Raw genomic sequence first — 27388 nt, 5'->3', positions numbered from 1 at the left:
CCACAGGAAGTGTAAGGCCATCCGGAGAAGTAACTGGAAGAACTGGATACAAGAAAGCGATTTGGTGCCTGTCAAGTTTCCAGCAAAAATTCCTTATCCTTGATATAAAACTAAACTGTTCCGCCAAAGCTGCTGTTTTCCAAGATCTTCCAGTAAATCTGCAAGGGCATGAAAATGCAAAGATAGTGTAATGAGTTTTGTTATTCACACTTACTGCAAGTTTTCAGAACAAACACGCATTCATAAGCAGCATTCTTGGAAATACCCCATACAGGGAATAATGCGTGTATCAACCTCTCTCTTGCCAAACTTCAGATCAGGTGCAGCTTATTAAATTGATGCTGTTCTTACTGCCTGCACAGTGTAGATGGATTCAGCTTCAGACACTTCCAGCCCCTGTCCTCCTCTCCATCCCCATCTGGAGCCTGGCAAAAAACTAACCCCTTGACCCAAATAGCTGTCTGCAATCCATGTCTCCAGTCTCTTTCCCAAAACTATTTTTTTTTTTAAACTTTTATTACAGATGTTTTATTACATAAAACAAAACAAAAAAATCCTCACAGTAATCATATTGACCGCCCAGGTCAAACGAAGAAAGGACTCGATTCCCTGCTGCCCACCTTGAGCATGTTGCCGTAAAGGTAATCACATTGTCAAGCGATATTGCTTTCGTCTCCCCAAGTGTCAGCTTTTATTGTGGCTAATATTTTTTTGACAGGGTCCATATGATATAGGACTCCAATAAGTCAGTCTTCTGAAGCAATTTCTTCCACTGTTCCACTACAGTCGGCCTTTTTAATCCAAGAAACACCATGATATCTGTTGGAGGAGGACAGATGTGTCTGGCCTCCACAATAAACACTTGGCTTGGCAGGATAAAGCAATGCATATTCCAGATACATATTTTTCCACTCTTGTTTTAACAGTCACATAGGCTTTTCCCGTTGCCCAGTGAGAACAGGTCTATCACGGAGCAAAAGAAGTTTCCTGAAACCCTGACAGTGAGCACCCAGATGTAAGATCTGATTACGCTGCTTGCCCTCTTGTTGCACCAGCCACCGGCTCCACAAGTACATCCTGGAGCATTGTCAGAGTGACCTTCACGGGAAGACTGTCCACACCATGAAACAAAGAAGATGTATTTATAATTATCTGTCTTATTACCTTCACTTTGCGTGTCTTATCTCTGGAAGCAATGCGATTCTGACTGTATTAGAGTCCACTTGTAGATAACCAGTGTAACCAGGGCAAAAATAATACAGAAATAAAATAATCCAGAATAAAATAAAATAATACAGAATAAAATATTACAGAAACAATCCTTTATTACCCATATCCTTAAAGATGTTGTCATACTCAACAAATTCGGTGCTGACCCCTACCCTTGCTCCCACCACAGGTTTCATGGCTGTATTTCATTTTACTTTTATTTGTCAAATCTTTACAATGTAGTTTTTGAGCTTTCTATCCTTCTGCTTTAGCAAACCCTACCTCCTATAAATGATATGACTGAATAAATCTCCCGAGTCCTGTCCCGGGAGGTAAGGGCATTATCTAGCAAGGATTCAAGGGGCTTATCACTCTCACTCCCAAAAGCTTTTGGTCTCAGTGGGAAAGATTTGCCCTTAAATGGCACACAAAACTTGGCAAGATCAGTGTCTCTGAAATAAACTGCACAATCCTAGATTTGCAGGATCAGGCTATTTAGTGCTGCTCAATTTAAAATACTGCCTTGTACGCTGATAGCCATTTCAGCCTCCTACACCACCACGCAAAACCTACAGAGCACAGGCTCAAAGACTGTCAGGAAGTTTGACACCATTTAATAAATCAGCACTTTGTGATGATATTAAATTGAAGGCAGACAGGCATGTCTTTCTGCTAGCAGATACTTGGGAGTGAAATTATGATCTTTGGTGGATCCAGCAATATTCCCTTTCAGTCACCGGGGAGTGCCTGTATTCCCAGGAACCGATATCATTAACCTTCTCTCCTCTCCTCCAAGTAAATACAGGCTTCTTATTGCAAAAAAAACAAGAGTAGCAGTTCCAAAAGCAATGTGCCATCACCACCTCTCTGCCATCCTCACCCCACGCACCTGCTCACTCCCTCTATCACTGCTCTGTCACAGTGCTGAGAGTATTTATTCAACTCTTTCAAATGCATCAGCAGTTTGTTTTGTAAAAATTTATGGCTTTGATACGGTATCATAATTTAAGATATAAAAAATAAATTAAGGTTTATAATCCATGAGCTCCCATCCTCTCCAAAGTAATGAGATTTTGATAGATGTTTCACTTTTAAACTATCGGACCATATGGATGAGTGAGACATCCTACAGAGTAAAGACAGTGACCCATCTGGATCAACACTGAGATTCCCAGGCCTTATCCTGCATGTACTTAGAAGCACCGATTGCTTCAGGAGCCCTATTTTTATATTTAAATATGAATCCTATAGCCAGCAGTTGGCCTAAGTAGCCTGGCTACAAAAGGCAAGTGTTCATGATGCTAAAAACTGAAATCCTGTATTTTTTCCTTTATTCCAGCTCAGCGGATCGGATGGGATCATTCCCAGGCAGCACATGGCAAAACGTGGTGGATAGTGATGTGTCCATGTAACCTGGGTGGGACAGGCTGTGCACTATGGTCCTTCACCAGGGGCAGCGGGTGGGAAGGGAAATTCAGCACTGTTTTAAACACTTTTTGCCTTAAAAGTCAATCTTATCGATGTGTTAGTTTTGCTGGTCTAACTTCCCATTTTAAAGATACAACAATCAGTAAAAAGTACAGTGAGCCTCCATCTGTAAAAAAAGGACAGGATATTTATCATTATTAAAACTGAAGAATATTTCTTCTACCATGAGTGCCTGCAATGTCAATGTCTTTTTCCTTTTAATACACTAAATATATAGAATGATTCCTATTTTTTAAAGAAGAATTTAATTTTCATAAGCAGGAAGCTACTATTTCTATTTCCATTTTTATGTCATACTTTTTTACTTACTGCTTTTTTAAAGAAAAGCACAGAAGACAGGTTTTTTTTCCCTATGCCCTCAAAATGTTACATTTTTATCCTAGTTTTGAGCTTAGAAAGTTTTTCTAGCCTATTTTGTTTTTCTCTTCACCATGCACTAGAAAAGAGCAGTGCAGTCTATAGAATTAGAGATGGAAAAGGTCAGGCCGATCCATCTGCTATTGCTATTAACTCTATCAATTGCTATTATGAACATACCTTTGCTCTTTCTCACTTTGTTAATCCGCACACTCCATAATTCACACATTCAAAAGATAAGTTTCCCCTCACTCCACAGTCACACAAACCCTCATTATATGTTGCTATTAAATCTTTGCAAAGTTACTACAAAAGATGAAGGAAGAGGCTGTGAAGTGGTATAAAACGCTCCTGTTCACACAGCAAAGCTGTCGGGACTGAATGGAAGCTATAGCAGATCTGAAATGAATTAAAAGATCTTTCACACAGTATGATTCTGGGAGTATTTTATTTAATTGCAGGCAAGACGAGGTTTGTGGAAGTAATATCTTTTATTAGACCAACAAGCATAGCTAGAAAAGGGAGAAGAGCTTTTGGGCACATATGCCTTTCTTCAAGTTGCCTATTTCTCCAGATACATCTAATAAAATATACCATTTATCTATCTACAAACACTGTCTGGGCAATGTTCTTGCACTATAATAGCTACAACCATAATAAGTTGCACCTTATTTAAACATATCTGCCTGCTTATTGGTTCCTGCATGTGTTTAAATCATTCATAGAGCATCTCTAAATCATTGCCTTAAATTAAGGAAAGTCAAAAGCTACAGCTCCTGATGCTACAAAACTCCTGGGAATAGTGATTGCCTGGTGAATCTGTGAGACCTGCTAAGATCTGTCAGCTAATGTTTCACCCTCCACTTTAAAAAATGATCATTTAAATCAGTTCGGTTGTGTGATGTGAAACCTCAAACAACTTTGGTCCAGTTCAGCAAACTTTACTTTTAGGACTATTATTTATGATGCACCTGTTGTAATGACTGTGGAGTGGGTAAGGTCTGCAAGAACAGACCCAGGTTTGCATTGACTGAAAAAGTGGTTGTTTGGTTTGCATATCTCCAGCAAGTGAGTTCTTTTCTGCATCCATTAGGGTTCACTACAGATTACAGTGTGAGACAATACCCAAGATAATGAGCTACTGAGAGCTTTTGAAATCAAATAGACAACATTTTACACATTCAGCTTTTTAAATTTGCTGGTGGCTCTGGAAATCTTGAGTGCCACTGATTTCCGTGGATTTTCAGAAAGCCAGCACCTTGGGAGTATTGTTAGGATAAATAATGCAAGATCAAATGAGCTCGAAAGGCAACATTAGAGTAACAACATGTGCACCATGATACCCATACAATCGCCTTGAGAGAAAGCAGTGCTGCAAAAAGTGCCTGTACACTGCAACAACCGCAGCGTCAATGTGTATGATTATAATTATGTTGTAATTATAACATTAATGCATCATATTCTTATTGACCATAATTCTCAACAACACTAATGCACACTGCAGTCTAGCAAAGATGGAAAGCAAATGTCACTACCCAGCTGGCACAGGTCCTATACATTAGCTCTACAGCCGCACTCGATATCAAACAATCTGCAGTTCGCCGTGTGTACCAGCTATATCACACCTGCATAAGACTACCAGATGTATGTCTAAACTTCCACCACTTCTGCTACTTAGGCACATTTGTATTAATTTAGGAATAACATCCAGACCCAAGAGAGAGGAACAAAGCTGTCTACAGCAGTCACCAAAATAGCCACAAACGTAAAGGTACTTTTAAAAATGACAATCAATCATAAACCAAGTGTAGCTTAAAACAGCAGAAACAACTAAGCCACAGGGCATTTCCTAGGGATATACGAGAGGCCAGGGTTAAGGCCCAGACTTGACTACACCCAGCCTGTCATTAATCACCAGGAAACACCTTTGCCTTGATCATTCAGTATTTAAAATCATAGATGTCTGACATGGGAAGACCTTTTCAATCACTTTGTTCATCCTCCTATTGCAGTATCTCAGGCAATCTTCCCCTTCAGTGTTTCTTTGATAAAGTCTGCATTAAACCTGTGCTGTACCTAAGTATTGCCCTTGAAGTAAAAGAAATATTGTTATTAGATGGAAGAAGACAAGATTTAGGCAGAGGGAGACCAGTAAACACAGTAAAAAGCCAAAAGAAGCAGAATACACTGCACCAACTGCAATTTGCTTCATGCATGCAATACTTAGGTGATACAAAGTGGTTTTTGCACAAAGAATAAAAAATAGGGATTTTTTTTGTTAAGCCTTTTCTGTTGAAAGGTTTTTCAGAATGAAAACGTTTAAGCTTTACAGTCTTTTGACTTCAAAATGTTGCCCTTGAGCCACAGCAGCAGAGCTAACATCAGGCTAGATCACGCAGGTGTCCAATAGAAGTGCATCCATGTGTTGGGGGACTCAAGACTTCATGGACAGTCATCATCATCCCCCATCATCAGATGGAGGGACACCACCGTGGCTCCCCAGCCTCGGTGCCACGGTAGTCTCATGCTTCTCTTCCATACCACCAGTTTCTAAGTGGGACTGGGAAGCCTGGGAGCGCAGGGATGGTGACAGAGGGATAGGGATACCAGCTCTGAGCCACGGGAGGAGCCCCTTGCCTGGGGTGTGATCCTCCTTGGCTAGTTGTCCTGGCTCCATGCCCAGAAAGCTGGGAAGCGGTTGTACCACAGCCCAGCCTTTGGGTCCCTCTGCATTTTTATCTTTACTCCGTCCTAGGATTTGAGTTGCCCCTTTTATTACACATTGAGTCCACCTGTCGCAGGGGTGACGAAAAGCAGATCCACTCAGTAAAGGTGGGCTCAGATGCCGGGTTTTAATGAATCATCTCAGTGATACTTGGCCTTGACTAATCAGTAGCTTCTGTGGGAAAACAACTGAATTAATATTCATCCTGGTGCCAGATTTTAAAGACTGTCTGTGCCAAGCGCTGTGGATTATTGGCAACAAGGCACTGTTTTCCTCCCTCAGACATGTCAGCGTACAAAGCAATAAAAGTCACAAAGGAAAAAAAATGTTGCATTTTAGAGATTCTTTCTTTCTACAAAGCTAGCCATTATCTTGACTCTCTCTGAAGCCAGGAAACGTCCACTGAGTCAACATAAAAGTGACTCTATAATGGGTTATTCATCAACTGTTCATATTTGTGACTGACCTGACAGGGCTCATCTCCTGGAAGCAGACAGTGCAGAGCGCTACCACCTACAGCAGGGGCAGGGTTGAATGTACGGGAGAGAAAACAAGAAAACAGTGCTGAACCTCCCTCACCCTGCCCGCAAAATCCTTTCTGGTGAAAATCGTTTTTAGCTGTTAATGTTGTTTTACGGCCCAATTACTCCTACCACCATCTGCTTCTTTGTGAAAACATTCTGTAGATGCTGAAGTAACCAGACCAAGCAAAGGGCTGAGACAGACATCGTCATTAAAGTCTCATAACTAATGCTGTGACCAGGGCTGGGCGAGCAGCTGTGGCCAGCTAGGGCAACAGCTTCTGAGCAAGACATAAAACTTGGAGCAAACTGGAGAAAGGAGAGAAGAGAGTTTATCACAGAGATGAGGAAAATCCCCCATGGAAAGCACTCTTTTAAGTCCTTTCAGTTGGTGAATCTTGTGTATTCAAAGGACCAAATCCTGAAATTCAGAAATAAAAAATTCATGCGATCAAAGTCGCCTCTTCCTGGAGCACACTGCAGAGACCCTTGCATGCTCCACAGAAGCCACACTACACAGCTAATGAATGAGCCCTAAGGCATATATACTTTCAGCAAATCTGCAGTCATCTCAATGGTAACTTTGCAGAAGAGGGACAAAAGCCATCCCAGTAAGGGACAGCTTTAACATGATCCAGGGAAAGGGATGAACTCCAAAAGGGATTAGGAGATTATCCATTCCTCTTCCACCAGGTTGGACACCACTACATTTCAGGTCTTGTTGATATTGCAGTATTTTCGCTTAAAGGCAGAGAAGCACTCCTCAGGACAGAGCTCCTAGCTCCTGAGACAGCAGATGCCTTTAATTTCGGTTTAGATTTAACATGCCTCAGGCCATAGAGTTCTTGGTCATGTTGACTAAGTGCTTTGAATCAGGGCTTGTGAGCTCGGTCTTCAATGCCAAAAGAGCTTATAAGGATCCTGAGAACCTCCTGAAAACCTTGAGGGGTAAACAGCCTGTGCTGCTCTCCTTACATGGAGAGGTGTTTTGTTACCTGGGAACCTCTGCTGCTTTTGCAGACTTCCACGGTAGGAAGACACTACTGGACAAGACTAAAGAGAGAAGAGTCAAAGCATCAACCATACCTTAAAGCAAGTACTAGCTAACTAAAAAGTCACAGGCTGTTTTGAACATGGAGAAAATCTAGCACTCTGATTTTTATGAAAATTCAAATGGAGCATGTATATATATTAAGAATGGAACTGCCAATTACTAACTTTGGGTTTTACTTCTCTGCATACCAAATGCTCTCCCAGTTTTCCATGTATCCTATAGTGGTAAGAGGCCAGGGTGTGTCTGTATTTCCAGCATAAACTTCAATTTTATGGGTTTACAAATCAGATGTTTTAAATTACAGCTGAATGAGACTGAAGACTCCTACACAAGTTGTCATGTCAAAAGTGAACTGGGGAAACATTCATACACATTTTTGCGCTGGTTATAGCATGTGCAAAAGAGAGGTTATGAAAACTACTTTTAAGCCTTTGAGAATAGGACGGCTACACTGCATCCTCCCGGTGGTTTTGCTTCAAGACCTAAGTTTACCAAGGTCCCAGTGACACAGAGTAACACAGCGAGTCCTGCATCTACCTCATGAAGCTGGCATAAGCAATGTTCTCAGTCGCAATGTCCTGGAAGACCACTAGCATATCACTCCTCAGCTGCCATTTTAGCCCTTTGGGACTGCTGATAGCATCATTCCTGGGACAGCTTTTATGTTACAGCTAAGGATCAGCAATTCTAGGGCTACTTGCCAAGAGAAGACAAATCCTTTGAACTACGTAGCCAAAGACACTGCAAATGTTCTTTTAGCCAGTAAATAATCTCAGATTTTTATTATTTGCCAACCTCTGATTTATGAAAGACCTTTATACAAAAACAAGGGAAGAAATAAACAAATTTCAGTCAGCAATACAAAGTGCAAGTGACTTCCACATAACCTGCAGTAGAAAGAAATATCTATCGGTTTCGGGTGGTAAAATTTAACATAAAGGAAAAAGGATGGTCACTTGATGTCTTAGCCTGGGATGCTGGCCACAGGGCTAACACTGCTTCTCTGCCTTAGACATTCTGTGAGCAAAATCATGAAGGTCCAGACATTCAAAGTGCCTAATACCCGTTGATTGTTTTCAGCAGGAATAAAGAACTACCTTAATTCTTGTGCTTGTGCTTCAGACCGCACCATGCAACATGGAGGTTTCGTCACACACCTCATCAAACAGGTGTAGTGAGTATAAACCCTGTGAAGTTCATGAGATGTTCATATAAGACAGAGAAGTAGCTAAGAAGAAAAGAAATTATATATCACAGTTATTAGACTCTTAAAATTATTTGGTCATACTATATGGATGTGCCAATCCAGTTAAGAATTTTTTTCCATAACAAACTATTGGCTGTGTATGCTGCTTTTACATTGTTTTCCTACCCATCAGACTTCTTTTTAAAAAAGCTTCATTTTCATAATATAAAAGCTAGTTGATCTTAATGGTCTTGGAGAAGGATGATGCAAGAGGACTTAATTCTGATTGTGGACTCAAGACTGAGTCATGACTGGGTTTGACAGTATTTTTTTAACTGTACATTTTTAAACTATTATACATTATTCTCCAGTCTCTGGGTTCATAGCAACTCACAGAATTTACATACAGTTGTCCTGGTTTCTGCCACAAATGAGGAACAAAATCTGCAAAGTTCTAAAATAGACTAGAAATATTGGCTAATCTGAAGTTTCACAAAATTGTTAAGAAAATGCTCCATCGTACATCACTTCTGGGGTTTCAGATTTTGCAGAATTTACCATAGGTGACTGCATTGTGGTGGTTATTAGTGGGGCCAGCCGAAGAGTTGGAAGGAAGGGCCAAAAGCTGCAGTCACTGACAGGTCCTCCGTGGCTGGTGGGAAGAAGGGGAGCAGCCAGTTGCTTTCTGTGAAACACTCCCTTTCTGACAGAGGAGAGATAAGGATACGCTCAAGATTGCATGTATATGGATATTGCATGTATACGCCGCCTGATCCACTGCCCACAGAAGTCAAAGTTAAATGGAGTTTAACAAGAGCTGGACTAAGTTGACGTTTTAGTTCCTTTGACTCAGCAAAATACTTCAACTCCATCCCTAGTCAGGATGGGACCCAGTCACACACCTAACTTTCAATCTTTGACATCAGCTGGCCATTAAAAACACCATCTTGAACACAGATGAACTTTGAAGCAGGGCCAATGGAAATGCTATTGCTCCAGCACAACTAGGTGATAGCAAGAAAATTGAATGTACTTTTTCTGTAAGAGCTCTACAGGAAACCATGTCTCTGCAGTTAAAAATAAGCAAAGTACAGAGCCCTCAGTGACTGCTGGCTCTGTTTATTCGGTATATTTTGTTTATTAGGTATATTAGGAGTTGCTGTAGACTGCCTTTGACAAACATTTTCGGTATCAACAAAATCCTGGTAACACTAAGCAGTTCGGGTTGTAGTCTTTGAAACTCCTTTTCTAGACAACATTCATCTTCCTAATTAATAATTAATCGCACTGTGTTTTTAAAGAGATTATCAGGTGTGATAGCAGAGTGTGCCTAAGGCAGTGACTTCATTAACCATACGGAAGAAGTTTACTTTGTAGTTCTCCTGCCTGTCACAGGGGTAGGTGCCAAAGGGGTCTCTCTTAGGTTAGAAAGTCAAAGAGCAACAATTTAGAGCAGGAAACAATTGGGCTATTATTTTTCTTTTTTCTTTTCCTTCTTAAGGAGCTTTTAAATCATAAATCTTCAGATGCTTGTTGTGCAATTTAAGACTCAAGTCGACTTTTCCTACAAAAAGGCCCAATTCTGTGAAGAACGGAGCGCCCTTCCGAGTTAGTCCGAGGACCTTCCTTTGTCAGTGCATGTTACCATGGTAGGAAGAGTTTACAAACACTGTTCCACCTAACAAGGCTTTGAACTGCATTTGTGCAGAGACGCTCCATAGCGTGCCAAGAGTGTCAGCGGGGCTGGAAACACTGATTTCACCTACAGGACAGTATCTCAAGTACGCTCTCAGCAAGAACTCGCAGCGGATCCTGCCCAGACCGGAGCCAGTTTGTGGCCCTGACTTGAAATGTCAACAGCAGCATGAAAGCTAGCAGCCCCCCGAGGATTACAAGACTGTTTTCAATACAATCAGGCAAGAATAGTGCTGGATAAGTAATCATTACCCATTAATTTGATTCATTTCTGTCAATGAAGCAGCTCTATGCATTAATTCTGGAAGGATTTCTGCACTATCAATGAAATTTTTTCTCTTATTTGTCAATTTTGCTACTGCCATTGCCTGGTTTCAGTACCGACAGATACTTTATGCTTTTTGCCATTAAGCTTTTGCTCACCTTTATGAAGTGTCATTAGGATTATTCCCACTGATGGGGAAACAGGGAGGGTAACGTCCTGCCCACAGACTGAACTAATAATACAGCTGAGACTGAAAATCTGATGGCCTGACTCTGCCTCCTCTTTAACCAGCAGGATAGTGAGAAAGAAAACAAATCCCCAGCTTTTTTTGAAATGTTTTTCACAAAGGAGTTGCAGAGGAGGGTGCAACTACCCCCTGTAACTTAGCACTAATCTGCAATTAAATATACTAGTTTTTAAAGTCAAAACCAAGAATCTAATGTGAAACTACTGGATACAATGGGTCCATTTCTCCTTGAATTTTCTCCTGTGAATTATCTTCTATTTTTAGATCTTTTATTTTTAGGCTGCTGCATACTATTGCTGGGCAGCTCGACCAACTATTAATTGGAAATGTTTTACTTCTCATGCAGTTTTATTTCATTGCTTTCTGCACGACTTAAACCAAACTGTCCTCCAAGGAGATGACAGGCTATGGAGAGCACATTTAAAGGACAGTTACAAGCTGTGCTCTTTGGGCGCAGTGTGGCACTACTATAAACCTTTTGCTGTTCTCTCCTCCTACACCTGCATATGTTTGTGTCTGTGCACACTTTTTTTTTTAAGCCATGTCAAACTTTATGGAGTATTAGGGCCATATGGCAGCAGTTCAGCAAGCTCTCAGTATGCACCTGAGATTAAAAGACTCCCTGAGCACAGTCGGTGGAGTCCCGTGACAATATCCATGTGCCGTATACAGTGCTCGGTCATGACAAATAGATCCAAATGATCTGACGTGGGGAGGGGTGGGAGCTGGAAAACCCAGCAGGGCACTTCACAGCTGCAGGTCCTTGCATTTTTGGCAGCTGCGTTACCGACTTCGAGGTACTATGCCACCTAGCCAAGTTCGAAGCTAAACTTAAGGAAGTGGTACATGATCATAACCGCTGTTTTTAATACTATTGTCACTACCTTTCTCAGTAACCTAGACAACAGCAAAAACCTGATTTCTTTCCAGTTTCAGAGCACTACTATACTAGTCTAAACTACTGTTTGAGCTGAAGTCAGTGGCAAAGCACGAGTCAGGAATAAAATCAGCCCCCATTCAACTGGCATTTCATTTAAAGGGACTTAACATTTGCTGGGATATTTAACTCCACAAAGCTCACATGCCTTTGCAAGCTACCACTTTAAAATGCTAGCTAAAAATATTTGCGTTATCTGAAGTCAGATGAATAAATCCTCCCTACTGCTGGGTACACAGTGTGGCAGTGTACAATACAACTGCAAATTTATTTGTTAGAAACTGTACATCTGTTATGATTTACGCTTGCCAAAATATAATTCTTTATGGCAACAATTGTTTCATGGTGCTTAAAGTTTTTCACCTCTGTGCCAGGAATCTCATATGGGATAATTCCATGACCTTGGAATCCAGCAGATACATTCCACATCTGTCTGGTCTGGGAAAGCCCGAGTTTGTTGTGTGAAAACCATAGTGGGAAAATAAGACCTGGAAATATCTGAAAATACAGAAACTGCAGTGCTGCTTCTTTTTTTCTTTTTTTTTTAATTACGAGTTTCAAGTGAAGTAAATCAATCTCACAAAAGCGATTACTTTGCTTTTGTAAGCAGACATTCACTTCTGATCCTATCTTCAAATTAAGGAATATGGTATAAACATTAAAATAATTCTATCTCTGGAAAAAATCACAGCCTTTAAATATTAAAACTAAATCTTGTTGAAGGCTGCTTGAGATTTAAATGGAAGAGCACCCAACCTACTGCAAGTAAACATCTTATTGGTTGCCTGTGAAGATTTAGGATGGCAGAAAAACTGTAGCTGTGCTGGAATCTCTGGGTAATACTTTTCTCATTAGACTTTTTAACAAAAGATGAACCATAAACAGCTTTGTGAGCAGTGAACTTAAAAAGCCCTGGTTTCCTGTGACTTTTCCCTGTGCACATTTTCTGTTATTCTAATAATTTGGCAGCCTCACTCTTCATGCAGCACTATGCATTTTCATGCATACAGACTGCACCTCAAATAACCTGCACCCCAATAGAATCTGTGCAACACTGGAGATAAGATGGTGGATAGAAAGCCATGAAAAAAAGGTTATACTAAGAAAAATGAAGAAAAGGTGAATGTGCTTGTTTGAGAAGGGGGAGACTAAATATTCTTGTCCATACTAACCGGGATGATATTCCTGGTTTAAAGCAGGAATTGCTGTTCTGATCATCACTGAGGCTGGAAGTCTCCCTTTCAAAAGGGTTTAATGGTTGCTCCTCAATCTGCAAATCCTGAAGGTGCCAATTCACTTACAGGCTATGTCCTTCTGCAGGACCAATATAATTAAAAGATGGTATCCCAAAGGGATGTCATAGAGGAAGGCAGCATTGCAGGCTAACCAGAAATGAACGATTAATTTATGAAATTCATACAAAACTGTGCGAACAATTTAAAATCCATATGTGAGTCCTGGGTGTCTTAGAGAAGCTTTTACAATAGGAGTCACAAGATCCCACTTGGAACCAGTATCTGGGATGCTGGTGCACCAAAGCTTTGTAAATTGGTAACTGATTTGTCTAAGGCATGCCATGAATGACCGTGGTTTATAATAAATTAGTATGTTGCCCAAAAATTGTGTGGCAAAGTTTAGCTTTGTACTACTGGACATACTGTGCTCCAAAGGAGACTGCATTCTGGTGATATATGAAATGGTTTCTGCATATAGAGCAGCCAAACAAATTGGCTGCATTTCTAGTGTTTTCAATTATAAGGTCACAAACATCAAAAAACATATGAAAGAAGCTAATGACTTTTCAACGTATTGTGACAACAAACCAGCCAAAACTACTTGCAACTAGTTTGTAGAATAATGTGTTCCTGGCAGCTCACATCAACTCTCCTGCAGAAAAGTTTAACATCAAAGATGTAAACTCCTGTAAAATCAGGTTTAACATACAAAGCTTATGTGTGAGCAGGCAGAAATACTACTGCAGCACAAGAAATAGTTGATACTGGATGTTCGTACTTTAACGTAGAAAAATACAGGCAATTTCCAAAGTGAGAAACTATGTTAGATTTATAGTGGAAGGGTGAGGTGAGCAGATACTTTATGATTATGCAGTATGCAGTGTTAATACTTTTCTACTCATTCAAGTCTTAACAGCTGTTCCATCAAGAGGGGGAAAATAAAGGCCCTTGGTAATTCTTAAGCAAGTCGCCAATTTTCCACATGGGATTCAATGGCTAAGAAAATCAGGTTTTCCTAGCCTCATGCTGCTGCAAGGAACAACACCACACTCAGTAACACTAGTAGAAATAAAAATTTCCTATTTCTGAAAAAAAGTTGTATTTCGTAAATTTTTCTTATATGCTAAATATCTTGTTAACAAAAAAACTTCCCTATCTAATATCTAGTCTCTTTTACTCTGACACTATTGTTTCGAAGGGGCACTGTTCATCACATATTTAAAGATCCTTAAGTGTCTGTGTGATATACAGGTGCGGTTATTTGCACTGACAATTTTGTGAGCATCAGAAGAGAAACTACGTTCATAAATCAAATGTGTATTTCCAACACTCAAGAGGAAAGAAGGATGGAATTTTAAGTTTCAGATATTTATTATGAACCAAATTCTGGCTGCCTTGGATAGAAGCACCTGTCCAAAAATCCACAGATAAGGAGCAAGCAAAGAAAAACCTGTTGGGCTCTAAACCATCTGGAATGGGTGCTGTACAAGCCCTTTATGACCTGAGCAGGGCAGGGTCTCTTTCCTCCTAAATCACGTCACAACACAGCAGCCTGATGGAGGCAGGAATGTATTCTGTTTACATAAAACTGGATCCCAAGGCAACACAATCATACCAGCTTCCTTACATCCATCTGACACACCTTCTCCCACAGTGAGGGATTCAGATTACCTCCTAGCTCCTGTGCCACCACTGCCTCCTTGCTGGTCACGTAACATTTGGCCTGGCATGTGCACTTGAACTGTCACCACACAGCCGTATGTTGGTCATTCCCAGGCTATATATTTGTGTATGAACACTCACAGCTGGCACTGAAAAGCTCCTGCTTCAATACATAAACAATCATATCCTAATGCTGTCTTGTTATTCTTAGTCTGAGACTCTCTGATACCTTTTTAAAACTTGTTATATCACAGCGCCTAGGTATTTGTATGAGATACCAAGGATCCAAATATTTATGTCAGAGAGGGAGGAAAAACCCCGTCAGCATCTGTTTGCAGAAGTGAGATGGTGGAACTGAAGTGTCAGATAATCTCCCAAAAAGATGTCAGCATTTTCAGCTGCCTGACAGATCTGTCTGCCTGTGTGAGAGTAAACAAGAAAATGGCTCAGCCATTTGGACTGAGCTTAAGGCAAAACGAAGAACAAATTATCCATTTTTGGATCAGGTCTCCTGCTCCATTTTACAGATGTTCATTTGTGATTTCCCCTGTAAGTCCCTTTGGGAACAATGATCAATGCAGTGTGTGGCTGGCCAGCCTGGTTGAAGTATTGGCAATTTGGAACAAGAAAAATCTCCTGTAGAAAACAAACCTTCAAACAGTAAAGACACTAGACACACCTCAAAATTCCTCTGCATCTTCAACTTACTGGAAATTAGGGATCGTCCCACTTAAGACATTTCCATGGAACTGGTGTCTGAATTCACTTGAGTAATTCTCCTGGTGTGAGTGGAGTTAGTTCAGATTTATGCTGAAGTAAGAGATTAAACTGAACCTAAATGTCTTTTAATACAAAGTCTTGATCTTTACCAGGAAATGACAGAACTTATCAGGATGCCAATCTTACCTCTGTAATAATGAAGAAGTCATCACCGGGCTCTCCCTGCACAACAATTTTTTCTCCATCTTCAAACTGGACAGGTTCCAGCGCATCAGCCACTGTCAGCCGCTCCCATTTGTCCAGGGACTCTAAAATATTGAAGATCATAAAGCTTTGTTATAAGAAGACTCTAACTTTGGCTGAGATTTGTATCTAAACTGACAGCTCTGCTATGCCTGGTTCTGTTATAAAAGAAACATTTCTTTCATCCAGGCACTTTGCACGAACCTCCAGTTGGGAAACATGAATGTATTTATTCATTGTGTCTTAGAGTTAATAATCACCCAGATAATAATCTTAAAAGTTGGACAGGAAAAGTTGGCTGTGGTTCCCTACGCCTGCGATCTGATCTGCAGTGCTGCTGATGCTGCAGTGGATTGGAGCAGCCTAGGAGCTGTTTTGGAGATACCAGTGATATGGGAGCGCCGAGATTCTCTTACCACATCCCACACCAGATGTCAGAACAAGTCCTACCCTCTTCGTCAGAGTTGCTCTCAGCTGGTTACTGATGGCCTGCTAGATAAGCGATGCAAAAGTGCCAATCTAAAAAATGACTCTTCCCCCATGGGTGAGAGCACGCACCACTGAAGCCAACGGCAAGACCCCGGTAGCATGGGTGGCAGTGAGACCAGAGGCTCAGCATGGATGTGTGAAGTGGCACCTCTGTTTCATTTGCCAGCGGGATGGTTTACAAAGTGTTTTTCTTTTCATTCCCTCACTTGGAGAGAAAAGTTGTAAAACTTCAAAGTAAACTTCAATAAGAAAAAAATACCGGTCTGTTTTATGAGTGATGGAGCTAATACAGCCTGCTTCCTGTGGCTTGGTGTCCTTATCACCCACCTGCAGCTGCCACAAATCCCCTGGGATACCTACACGGCAAAAGACAGCCCGCGCAGCGGCTCATCCAGGGCTGCTCACTGTCCCACTGCCTGCCTCCTCCCGTCTCTGCTAAGGGATCAATTTGACCTGTCCTGCTCTGGCAGAGGGGAGGGCTGCCAACCTGTCTCTCTCTCCTCTACTCATTTGCATGAGAATTCAAGACAATGAATTGTACTTGAACTTCCGTACCTTTATCAGATTTGACTGAAAGAAGTGACAGCTTAAAAGCTATTAAAAGAAACAGATAATACAATGATATAACCTTCACTGCCTCAAAAAGCTGGGCTAAAATTCATGTACTAGAGCTCTGCTGATTCTTACTTATTATGAATTATTGAACTAATATAAGCCAAGACACAGCTTCTGACACCAGGATTAGATCTGGGCTGTTCTCTCAGACTCTGGTTTCGCCATTTTGTTCAAAATATTGCTTAGAAGTATTGTGTGAGGGTGAAAGAGTTGTTCTTTAAAAGTTAAAAAGCCTTTTGGCTGCGCTTAGAAGTGCACACTGAGTCTGGTAACAAAACCAGATCAAAGTGATCAATGCACCAAAGGTAAGTTTTGAGCTGCCTGACACACATATGTCTTCATGGGTTTATGCCACTTTGTGTTGCTGTTTGGGAAATGATTACTTCTAGTATTTTCCGCACCTATAATCACTAATGCACTTTCCTGGTGTATTTGTGACCTTTGCTGCAGAAGCATTAATATCAAAGACCAAGCCCATATTGTCAATGCAACATTCAAAAAGTGCTCTGTTTGACTAAAAATAAGCATTAAACTCTTTCATACAGACTAGAGTAGGCTTTTTCATTTTTTTTTTAAAAGAACTCAGTAATTAACAATGAAAAGAAAGAGTCTCTTGAAACTTCTTCTTCAGTTGGCCTTATGAGAAATTCAAAGCTAATTCTAGCTCTAGTCACAAAGTGTCTCTCTTTTGTCTAAGGGAATTGTACCACTACAAATACACTGGTTAATGACTCTTGCAAACAGAGCATTATAAAGAATATTGTACACGATAAAACTCCTAAAGTTTTCATTGCAGAATTAAAGTCAAACAACACATAAAGTAGACCATCTGCAATCTTTTGCAATTTCTAAATTGTACATAACAATTCATAGCTTTACATTTAATTAAACTCCAGAAGAAATAGTTAAAACAATTAGTTTTCTAATACCTTGTTTGATACACTATAAGCAGCTACTGATAATCTAAAAAATCCTTAGATTTAAAAAAAAAAGACTCTTACAATTATATGGCTAGTTACAGACACTAGACAGGCCTTGAAAAAATATACATAAGCAGCAGGTAGAGGTTTTTCTACCAAGAAATCACTGATTGCTGACCACATTAAGGCATGAAGTGAAGTTGACTCCTCAGTGCTGTGTTAAGATTTCTAAAATACCTTTCTGTTTCCCCGGTGTCACCTACTCTTTAGACATGCGAAATAGATCCTTACACGTTTCACCTAAGGTCTCCATCTTCCTGAAATGATGCGTTATTTTGTCCACTGCTTTTCCGTACTTAAAAAAGGTTCAAATCTTGAAGTCCTTCCTCTTTTTTTACTGAGATTCAAAAGCCATACTACAAACTAGGATATAATTACATCGCAAACCGCATGTTTAAGGAAGCACATCTTTGAATAACCTTTCTACTCTGAAATTGTTTTGAGATGTCTCATTGTTGTAATTGCTTCTCATTAGTGCAGGTGCAGAGATCCTTTTTTCTTTAAATACTCATTGTAATTTGGTATAATTTGTGCTCTTAATTTAGGAAGATTTAAATTAGGCATAAAAGAAGGCATTTAAATGATGAAAACTTCATTAATAAGTGAGCAACATACTTGGCCTTACTTTAAGCATACAAATGTAATTGAAAATTTCATGGATAGCACCTCTCAGAAGTTCAAGTATATTTTCACTAAGACACTTTCATATTTCAGGTACCTAAGCTCGAATGGTAGATGAAAACCATAAACAAGAAATAGAAATTGTTTAAGTAGAACTATAAATACTTTAATTATATAGCAAATTAATCCTGAATTGTTTTTTTCAAAATAGCCCCAGTAGAAACATGGTGTTTCTCCTACAGAATCAACATTTCATTGTACTGTCTAACACTGTCCTCCTTATTAGAAGCTTTTGTTCTCCTAATGGTGATTGATTGGTCAGGCATTATGGGTTTGTTGTTTTTCCTACTGAAGGCCATCAAGAACATGTCCAAATTTCGTGGCTATCACATTAATCAAAGGGAAACAAAATCCAAGGACAAGAAACTAAACAGATGTTTAAAGAATGTGAGACAGGGGCTGTAAAATACACAGAAGAAAAAAAAAAATCAGTCCGTTCTGATTTGCAAGGTTAGTTCATTCAGTGCACATATATACAGTATTCTTGCAGGAAAAAGCTTCTCACCTGTCACCTGGAAGGCTGTAACTAGACTTTATGACAAACTCATACCTCTGCACTGCTTTCACCTCTATCCATATGATCTTTGCTACAACAGCAGCTACTGAAAGGTTACCAGTGCATGCCTGCTCCCATATTTAAGGAAAGATTTGTCCTTCAAACACATGTTCAGTGCATATTAAAAAATGAGAAAAACAAGTCCTAAAAAGGGCCCTTTACGCTTTCATTCCTTCGGAAATGACGCAACCGTGAGACCTTCTGTTTGACCACCATTGCTTTCATCGTGCCATCAAAGACCAAAATTCATTCTGCCAACACGTATAACAGAGGAACTAACAGGCAAGTCCAAAGGGCAACTGACCCAAAATGGAGACCTTGCTCAGGAATTCTTCATACATCTTCCGCTTTCTCAGTGTGCTGCCCTGTTATTAAAGGAGAGAGAAAAAGGAGGTAGAACATTACACAAAGTATTTTTGTGATTTCTTCCTACAGCTGCTCTTTTTTTTCCCCTCCCATTCCAAATCTTAAGCATAGCCAGTATAAACAGCCTAAGGCAAATGTTTCCCCATAAAATGTCTGGGCAAGTTGTATTGCTGATAAGCAAAGACAGAAGGAATCAAATTCAATCCTGGTGTAATTTCACTGACTTCACTGGTGTTACTGGACACCGCAGATGAATTGTATCCATTATTTACAGGCACTCATTTTAAAGCCAGAGCTTCATCAATTAACTGTCTAGCTAATTCAATATATATATCTAGTTACCAATGAGGCCCTGCTAGAAGAGAATTTACAATTACAAAGTAGGATAAAACTTAAAATGTCTCCCTCATGGGTCCCATCCTTTTAGGTTAAAACCTTTTTAATTCCAAGAGCATTTATCTGTAAGCCCGGTTTATGTTCTGTATAGAGTTGTATGTATTGTTACTGCTGAGCAACCTATTCATATTATTATTTTAACAAAATTTAAGCATTTTGGAGCAGACAATCCATCAATGTATGTGCAGCCACCAGCACAGTCATTCCCATCCTACTAAGATTTTATTGTGTGGTAAATTACTGAGAAACCTTCTGCTTACATAGCGTTTGATCATCATAGACAGAAACTGTAAGTAGCCATTCCAGCACGCATTTTTGAAGGAGATTCAGGTATGAATAAATACAATGCAGTTTTACCAATACACAAATAATTAATTTATCTTTAACTCCTTCTGCAGTGACACAAGTGACTTGAAAACCTTCCCAGGTACCAAAGAGGAACTGCAGGGTCTTCCTTGGTACTATGCAGTTTATTCCACACTGTTATATGACAGCCTGCATCATTTCTGCCTGGGTGGATTCCCTGTGGATGTTGAAGGCTGCCTGGTGCCTGCTAGTCAAATCTACAAGGCAGGAGTACAGCACAAAGACGGTACATTCATCTTCTGAAGAAAGGGGAAATAATGATGGCATTTACTCATAGGCTGGACAGAGAAGACAGAAGCAAATGTCAGTTGTCTATTCTTCCTTCTCCGAGTAAGCACTGGTAAGTGCTGGAAGCAGAGGCAGAAACTGGGGATAGAGAAAGGAAAAGAAGTAGAAACATTTTACCCTCCACTGTGAAAGAATTCAGAAGTGCTTTAGGTATGAAAAAGGGAAAGGCTGGTGTACTCAAGTGCAATGATATATATATAACTAAGAATTAAACATCGTCCCTCTTCCTACATGCACTGTGCAGGTGGGGCTTGATTCAACGACCACCAAAGCAACGTGAATCCTTCCACCAACATCAACAGGCTTTGGCTCCAGCTTCTGATTCCAGCACCAGCAGAAGCTGGGGGTGTTCTCCTCTGGGGGCAGCTCCCATTTGTGCCCCTCTCCTGGGGCTACCCCTGCTCCGAAACAGCCACAGCACTGTTCAGGAGCTGCCACTCTTCCCAGGTATCTCTGGATCATCAGCAGCACCAGCTACCGAGGTCTCCCCCTCCGCACCCTGTTCATAATTTCCGAGTCTGGTGATGACAGTTCGCCTCTCAGCGATAGCATCGGTAACCCTTGTCTGACCTCTCTGTCTGACAAACCTGGTTCTCAACCTCGGGGGCCCCTGAGAGCATTTGAAGTGCCAGAAAGAAAAAAAAAAAGAAGAACTTCAAACGGAGAAGGCTCTGCAAACCACGCCAGATCCTGACAGCTCGCTGCGAGACAAAGAATGGAAAACTGGACACTGCGCAGTTGTTGCTTTCCTCCCTGCAATCGAGTGGAAACGAGACCAGCAAAATTGACAGCTGTGGAAAACCAGATTGGTCGTTTAGTTTGATGGGCTGGGGCACCCACGGACAGATGTGGAAAATGCTTTTTAAATGACTTGCGGACACAGATGAATTTTAAGAAGCAGTAATCAGTAGCCATAAGTGACGCCTGACCACAACTTCGAGTATTTAGAGATGCAGACAAGACCCAGGAAGGTAAGAATTGCAGGCATCCCGCCTGGCCTGGAGAGCAAAAGCCCATCACTTCCTACAGCAAAACGGGTGTGTTATGTCTTGGCTAAACTAAGCCAGGGCAGCGGTACAGAATCCACCATGAAGACAAGTACAAAAGCAAAACTGAAGTGGAAAGAATTAATTAAATGTGCTGTTACAATTTTGTGTGTTGTGATAGTATCTAGAACCTCAGTGGGACTCCACTTAATGCATAGCTACACTGTCTTAAACATCCCATGTCTCAGAATGATACCACAAAGGTAAGGGAGAACAAGAGCCTAGGGAAGAACTCGTGGTTGAGGCTTAAGGGTCCTATTTCCCAGCACAGGCACTGAAATGCAAGGTGACCCAACCGATGGCTCATGACTCAACCCGCAGGATGGCTCCATCCAACCCTTCATCTCTCCTGGAGGAGACAAACAACAGCCTCCAGGGTGGCACAAGCCACCTGACAGCAGAGCTTCACCTAAGGGTACCCAGGCAGGCACAGAAGCTTTCTCTGCATTTTCAGAGCACACGAGGCTGGATCCCAATTGGCACAACCAGATCCCAATTTCTCTTCCAGAAAGGAGAAGCTTGGCTCACCCTCACACACATTGTTTTCACCTGAGTGTGTTTTCCTGCTCAAGCTTGCTCAAGCAGAGTGAGGGGAAGAGATTTGGAGAGAACAATACTCTAATATAAGCTAAAAACAACCCAGCGGTAGAAATCTTGCAACCAACCAAAGCATGTGCTTATTTCAATTGGCATTAATCTTCTTTTTCTCCCCAGGAAACACAGAGAACATGCCTACTTCCCACCTTCCTTGATCAGCCTAATACTCCCTTCTCATCCTCTCCCATAGGCATAAGGTCCCCTCTGACTCCTGATGTCCTTTTTATACTTGCTTTATTTGGTTTAGTCGCTTTATCCAAATTTGTTGAGGCCATGGGTATGAACACCATCATAACCTCTTCTCCTACCCTTCAAGTAATTTGTGCAGAAGTGTCAACTGGCACGCTCCCTGGGACATGTGCTAAGTCTGTTTTTATGCAATATTTTCATGGATCTTCTAGAAGCACCAACAAATCAGACAGTAATGATATCTGCAGACTAGGAGATACTATGAAAGCTTGCCAGAACAGGAAAATAACAAGAAAGGACCTGGTGACATTAGAAATGGGAGTAGAAAATAGTAGAATGAGCTTCCGTTTGGAAAATACAGCTAAGAAATGCAAAGAAAAAAATAAAATCCAAAGCACAGATGTTTGACAAATTGAAGAAGACTGGAAAGTTGTAAAGCTGAAAGAGACTTACAGACAGTAGGTGAGACCTCGTTTGCAACATCAGACTGCAACAAGAATACAGCCAAAGCTATTTTGGTCTGTATACTCAAAGACATCATCCAGGAATGAAGTTTAGAGACTCCATCTCCATGGCTTGGATGTGACGGCACCTGGCATGCTACACTCTGTCTCAATACCTCTTCTCCAGAAAAGTGCTCCCAAACCAAACAGAGCCTGAAGACATGCTAAAACACTTGGGGAGAGCCGATAAGGAAAGAGCAAAACAAATTCAGCCTGCGTATGTTAGCTCAACACTGTGATCAGAGGTATGTCATGCTCATAGCTAGCATGCATCGTTGCAAGGGTTTTAAGTAGACAGTGATAATCATCTACAGATATATGACAGAAAGAAAGGGCAATTTAGTACAGCATAACTTGACATAACTCAAAGTAATAGAGGAGAATTAAGAAAATCTAATTTAAGATCAATATCAAAAAAGTTTTCCCAACGTAGGAATTATTCTCTTGCAGAAAAGTTTCCCAAGGGAAGCAGTAGAAATCTTAGCGCTTGAGCCAGATAAAAACAATAGTAAATGTACATGAATAATTCTGTACTGGCAGGGTTCTTGATGGCATGTTTTAAAAAGTCTTTATTAATTCTGCTTTTTCTAACCTATTAATATCTTATTTCAATAGTCACTGCTTCTCCCTCTCCCCCTTTCCTTTGTTCACTTTCTCCCCGGTTCTGAGCTGTCATGCACAAGCTCATCTTCTTAAAGACAGTGGTTCCCACTAACTACGAAGACTCGTTAATATTCTAAGCTGCAGTGCTCCTCCCTGAAACAGTCCCAAGGAGAAACGAGATCACTTGCATTTGCCAAATCCACCCAGAAAAAAGCTCAAAGCCAGTTTTAGGACTCCTTAAAAATGTAGCAAGTCCTAGACTTAGCAATACACAGTCTAGGAAAAATGAATGCCCCAGAGATTATAACAGGTCTTGTTGAATACGACTGTTGCATCTCTTTTCCAACTGCCCCTTCTTCACTGTCCCTGTTTTGTTCCAGTTTTATCTCCCATTCCTCCAGTCTGGTCTCTGCCTTTCTTCCCCTCTGCTCGCCTCTTTTTGCTTTGTCTCTCCTGCACTCTTCATGTCTTCTTTTTTGCATCATTGTTTTTCAGGTGGAGTTGATTGGGTCCTTCCTAGAAATCCCCACCTTCAGTAAAAAGCCAAACAAATGGCTACCGAAAGGCAAACCATAGCTCACATTTCAAATAAAAAGAGTTATCCTGGCAGGAGATGCTGGAATGGCTGCCTGGACTGCTCCAGCCCCATTTAATCCCTGCATAAACCTGATATTGAATGATGCTTTGGGTGTACATTCTTACAGGAGCATGAAAGAAAGAGTCACCATGCCTACTGGCCATGAAAACAAAATAGGCTGCAAGATCCCAGTGCTATATTGCACAGATGTTGGACGGATTGCAGGCTTCGGATTTGCTGTATGTTTTGGCCACCATGCAACCTACATTTTATGGCAACATGAAGTCCTTGTGACTTTATTTTATCTGAGTAGAAAAAGGCACTTGTTAAAGAACTTGTTCTCAGGTTCAGAGCTGTGAAAAGATGGTAAAACAAAGCCAAAATAGCATAAATAAAATGAGGCATAGCATTAGGAACTGACTAACCTTGATTTGTCATGACTTACATCTCAATATTATAACTCACTTTCTGCTAGCAAAGTTTGCCAAATAGGTAAAAAGTATTGTATCCCATGCAAGTCCACTCTCAGAGCCAGGTATCTTGGACCATGGGAACCAGAGGACAGTTAAATTATCCTGAATCAAGCCTTCTTAAAGAAGAAATTACAAGAAATTAATACTTCAAATTTCCTCAGTCTGGGAACTGAATTGTCTGGGGGATCAATCTGATGTTGGGATACAGACATTTGCTTCTCTGGTATTTGTGGTATTTGCTATATTTAGAATACAAATATTGTACTACCCTGGGATGTTCCCCACTCTGTGATGCTCTTGAATCCCAACTGCAAAGAAGAGAGCAGTTGGGGCTCTGCAACTGAATTACATGAGAATCCTATGGCAAAAAAATTCCTTTGCATCTCTCCCAGAAGAATGTAAGTAAATAAATATAGAATATATACATAAATGTGTGTGTGCTTGTGTGTGCACACACAGAGAACATATACATAAAAGAATTTGCAACAGAGTGAAAAGTATGCAACTCAGCACAGATAATTTTATGAGAAAAAAGGAACACACAGATGGACAGATAATTTGTGAGTGTACTGAGGGGGGAACATGTTGAAGTGGTTTTTTGTAATCCATCTAGTAGAATGAATTTCACGGTATAATACTTTGTCAAGGACGCAGTGAAAGCCAAGCAATTTCACTGCAAATCCTGATAAAAAGAACTATCCCAACATTTACAATCATCACAGCTGCTAAAACAAACCTGAATGTGACCTTCAAGCCATCAGGGTACCTAAGCTGAGATAATGAAATATAAAGAAATATATCTGTTTTAACAAACTTCCTTTGGGAAAGGCTAAATAATAAATGGATGACAAGTGTAACTAAAAGTGTAAAAGCCAGCAGGAACTTTTTGCATCAGGCTTTGTCCATCCAAAAAAAGAAAAACCCAAACTCCCAAACCTCCTGAGATGTATTTTATTCATACCATAAACCAGTCAGGATCAATGAGAAGTAAGTGGGGAAAATGGCACTAAGCAGACATAAAAGCTAGAAATTACTAAATGCAAAGCAAAGAACCAAAACAGAGCCTGCAAGGAAAAATGAGGCAGAGAGTCAAGTGTCTCATGACAGGGCAAAATCTTTTTGGCAAGTGTGGATCTGAAAGCATGATTTGCAAATAAATATTTACAACTTGAATAAAATTTCAACACTAGACTGAGAAAACAGGGGGCTGGTCATGGCCAGGAAGGAATGCAGACGAAATAAAAAACTATCTCAGGTTATGGAGAGGCTTTATCTGACTACAGAAAAAAAACATATTTTGGGGAGAAAAAGGTCAAGCATCCCTTGGACAAAAGTATTTGCAAACAGAAAGTAAAAAAGAAAAACCTGCTCAATCTCAAGTTTTAAAACCATCTTAAATGATATATTTCAAAAGATATCCTAAACATTACTACCTCTTATTTAAAGGCAGAAGCATTTCTACATCCAAAATATCCAGCAACTTTCTAGAAACATAAGGTTAGAGGCTAAATGGCAGGAAACCGTGTTTCTGGGACTTGAGAGGCAGCTGCTACTAGATCTTAAAAGTGAGTACAGCAAAACCAGCCACGTAATGGTGGAGTTAGCTTCAAGTATGAAATGCAGCCACTGAAACATGATGTAATTAATTCTTAGGCTTGAGGAAATGTGCAGAGAGCCACTGTAACCTGCCCTCACACGAATGCACAGACAGGTGTCTCATTTCACCTACAGCAAAGAAATTATGCACGCTGAACCTACAAATAAATGAAAAGATGACAGAATTCACATAGTCTGGATGCGTAAATTGCATTCACCGTGGACAGCACTTAAAATTGGACATTTTCTATACCTGCAGCAATTAATTCACCATGCTACCTGAAATATTTCCTAACTAAGTATTGGGAATACTACAATTACACTGTCTGGGTATCTAATGTAATGCAACAGACCACTGATTTTTAATGGCTCTAACTGTAAAAAAAACACAAGAAAAGAGAGAGGGAGAGGAAACACCTCCGTGTTAAGTTAAAGGTCTCATCGACTGCAGAAGCTGAGCTTGCTAGGTAAGATACAGCCGTCACTGGTTCAGAGAACATGTAAATTAATTTGAAAAGCACTTAGCACTACACTAGAATCAAATAGATGTATATCCGTGATATTCAAGTTGTACGTATGGCTAAAGATAGCACTAAAAACACAGTCTTTTCCACTTGGGACTTTAAACCCTTTTAGTAAAATCCTGTCTCTGCATCAAATATTCATCTTCTGAAGGCTGCTATCAGATGGTAATGGACATGTGACCAAACCTGAAAGCTCACAGGGTTGGATGATGTTAGGTACCACTATTTTCATCAACGCTAAAACTGAAATTACCCCTAGGCTATGAGGCCTGTGAATCTGTCCCTTCAATTCTTTTGTAGCAAGGTTACAGGCAGCTGTAAAAAGCTATGCTTAAAAAGCTAAGGAACATGTGGCTTGTCCTGACATCTATTTCCCTCCTACACTCCTTCTCTTTTACACCTTGCATTCTTCCTTGCAGCATGCAGGTTCATCATACCAGTTATCCCAGACACTGCTCCATTGCATCCATGTAGGACATGGGACAAATAAGTTGAGTGTGCCTCTTAAATCTGTTAGGAAATTCTCCTGCTCTATGTTTTAGAAACACCTTGCAGAAAGGTCTCAGTTACTACCGCCTGCTTCCCCGCACTGGAAAGCATTCAAAAACTATTTAGCTTGCTTATCCACAAGAGAGAAGACAGTACGCTTCTCATCATTATTCCTCTATTTTGTGTTGGAGCAATCAGGCTGACTATTTAGGGACAGAGTAAATTTCCAGCAGATGTGCTCTCCTAGATGTCAGTGTGATGTTCGTTTATGTGATACAGAACTCAGCCCATGAAACAGAGTGAAAAACAGCAGTGCTTCATACAGACACCCAACAGTCATCACACAGTATAAATAAAGATCACTCTTACACTCTGTTGCTTAAGAACTAATCATTTAAGTGTAAAATCTACTCAATTCTTTTGCTAATTTTTCTGTTATCCATGACATCCACTGGAAATATAGATGATCTCAAAATGCACACTCCTTTATTATTCTGAGAGCATAGTTCC

General features: G+C 40.5%; 1 protein-coding gene across 3 annotated transcripts in view; it reads right to left on the bottom strand.

Annotated features, from left to right (window-relative positions):
- PRKAR1B (protein kinase cAMP-dependent type I regulatory subunit beta) overlaps positions 1-27388 on the bottom strand; it is a 103470-nt gene that overhangs the window by 5223 nt on the left and 70859 nt on the right. For all 3 annotated transcript variants that reach the window (XM_075058386.1, XM_075058388.1, XM_075058387.1), the window contains exons 8-9: positions 19170-19230; positions 15488-15609 (exon numbers count right to left, since the gene is read on the bottom strand). In XM_075058386.1, coding sequence (XP_074914487.1) covers positions 15488-15609; positions 19170-19230 — 183 coding nt within the window. The remainder of the gene's footprint in view (positions 1-15487; positions 15610-19169; positions 19231-27388) is intronic.

The sequence above is a fragment of the Buteo buteo genome, chromosome 27 (genome assembly GCF_964188355.1).
Source record: "Buteo buteo chromosome 27, bButBut1.hap1.1, whole genome shotgun sequence".
In the NCBI taxonomy this organism is placed as follows: Eukaryota; Metazoa; Chordata; class Aves; order Accipitriformes; family Accipitridae; genus Buteo; species Buteo buteo.
The sequence above is the reverse complement of the archived record's forward strand: the minus strand, read 5'-3'. Positions and strand labels throughout refer to the sequence as shown.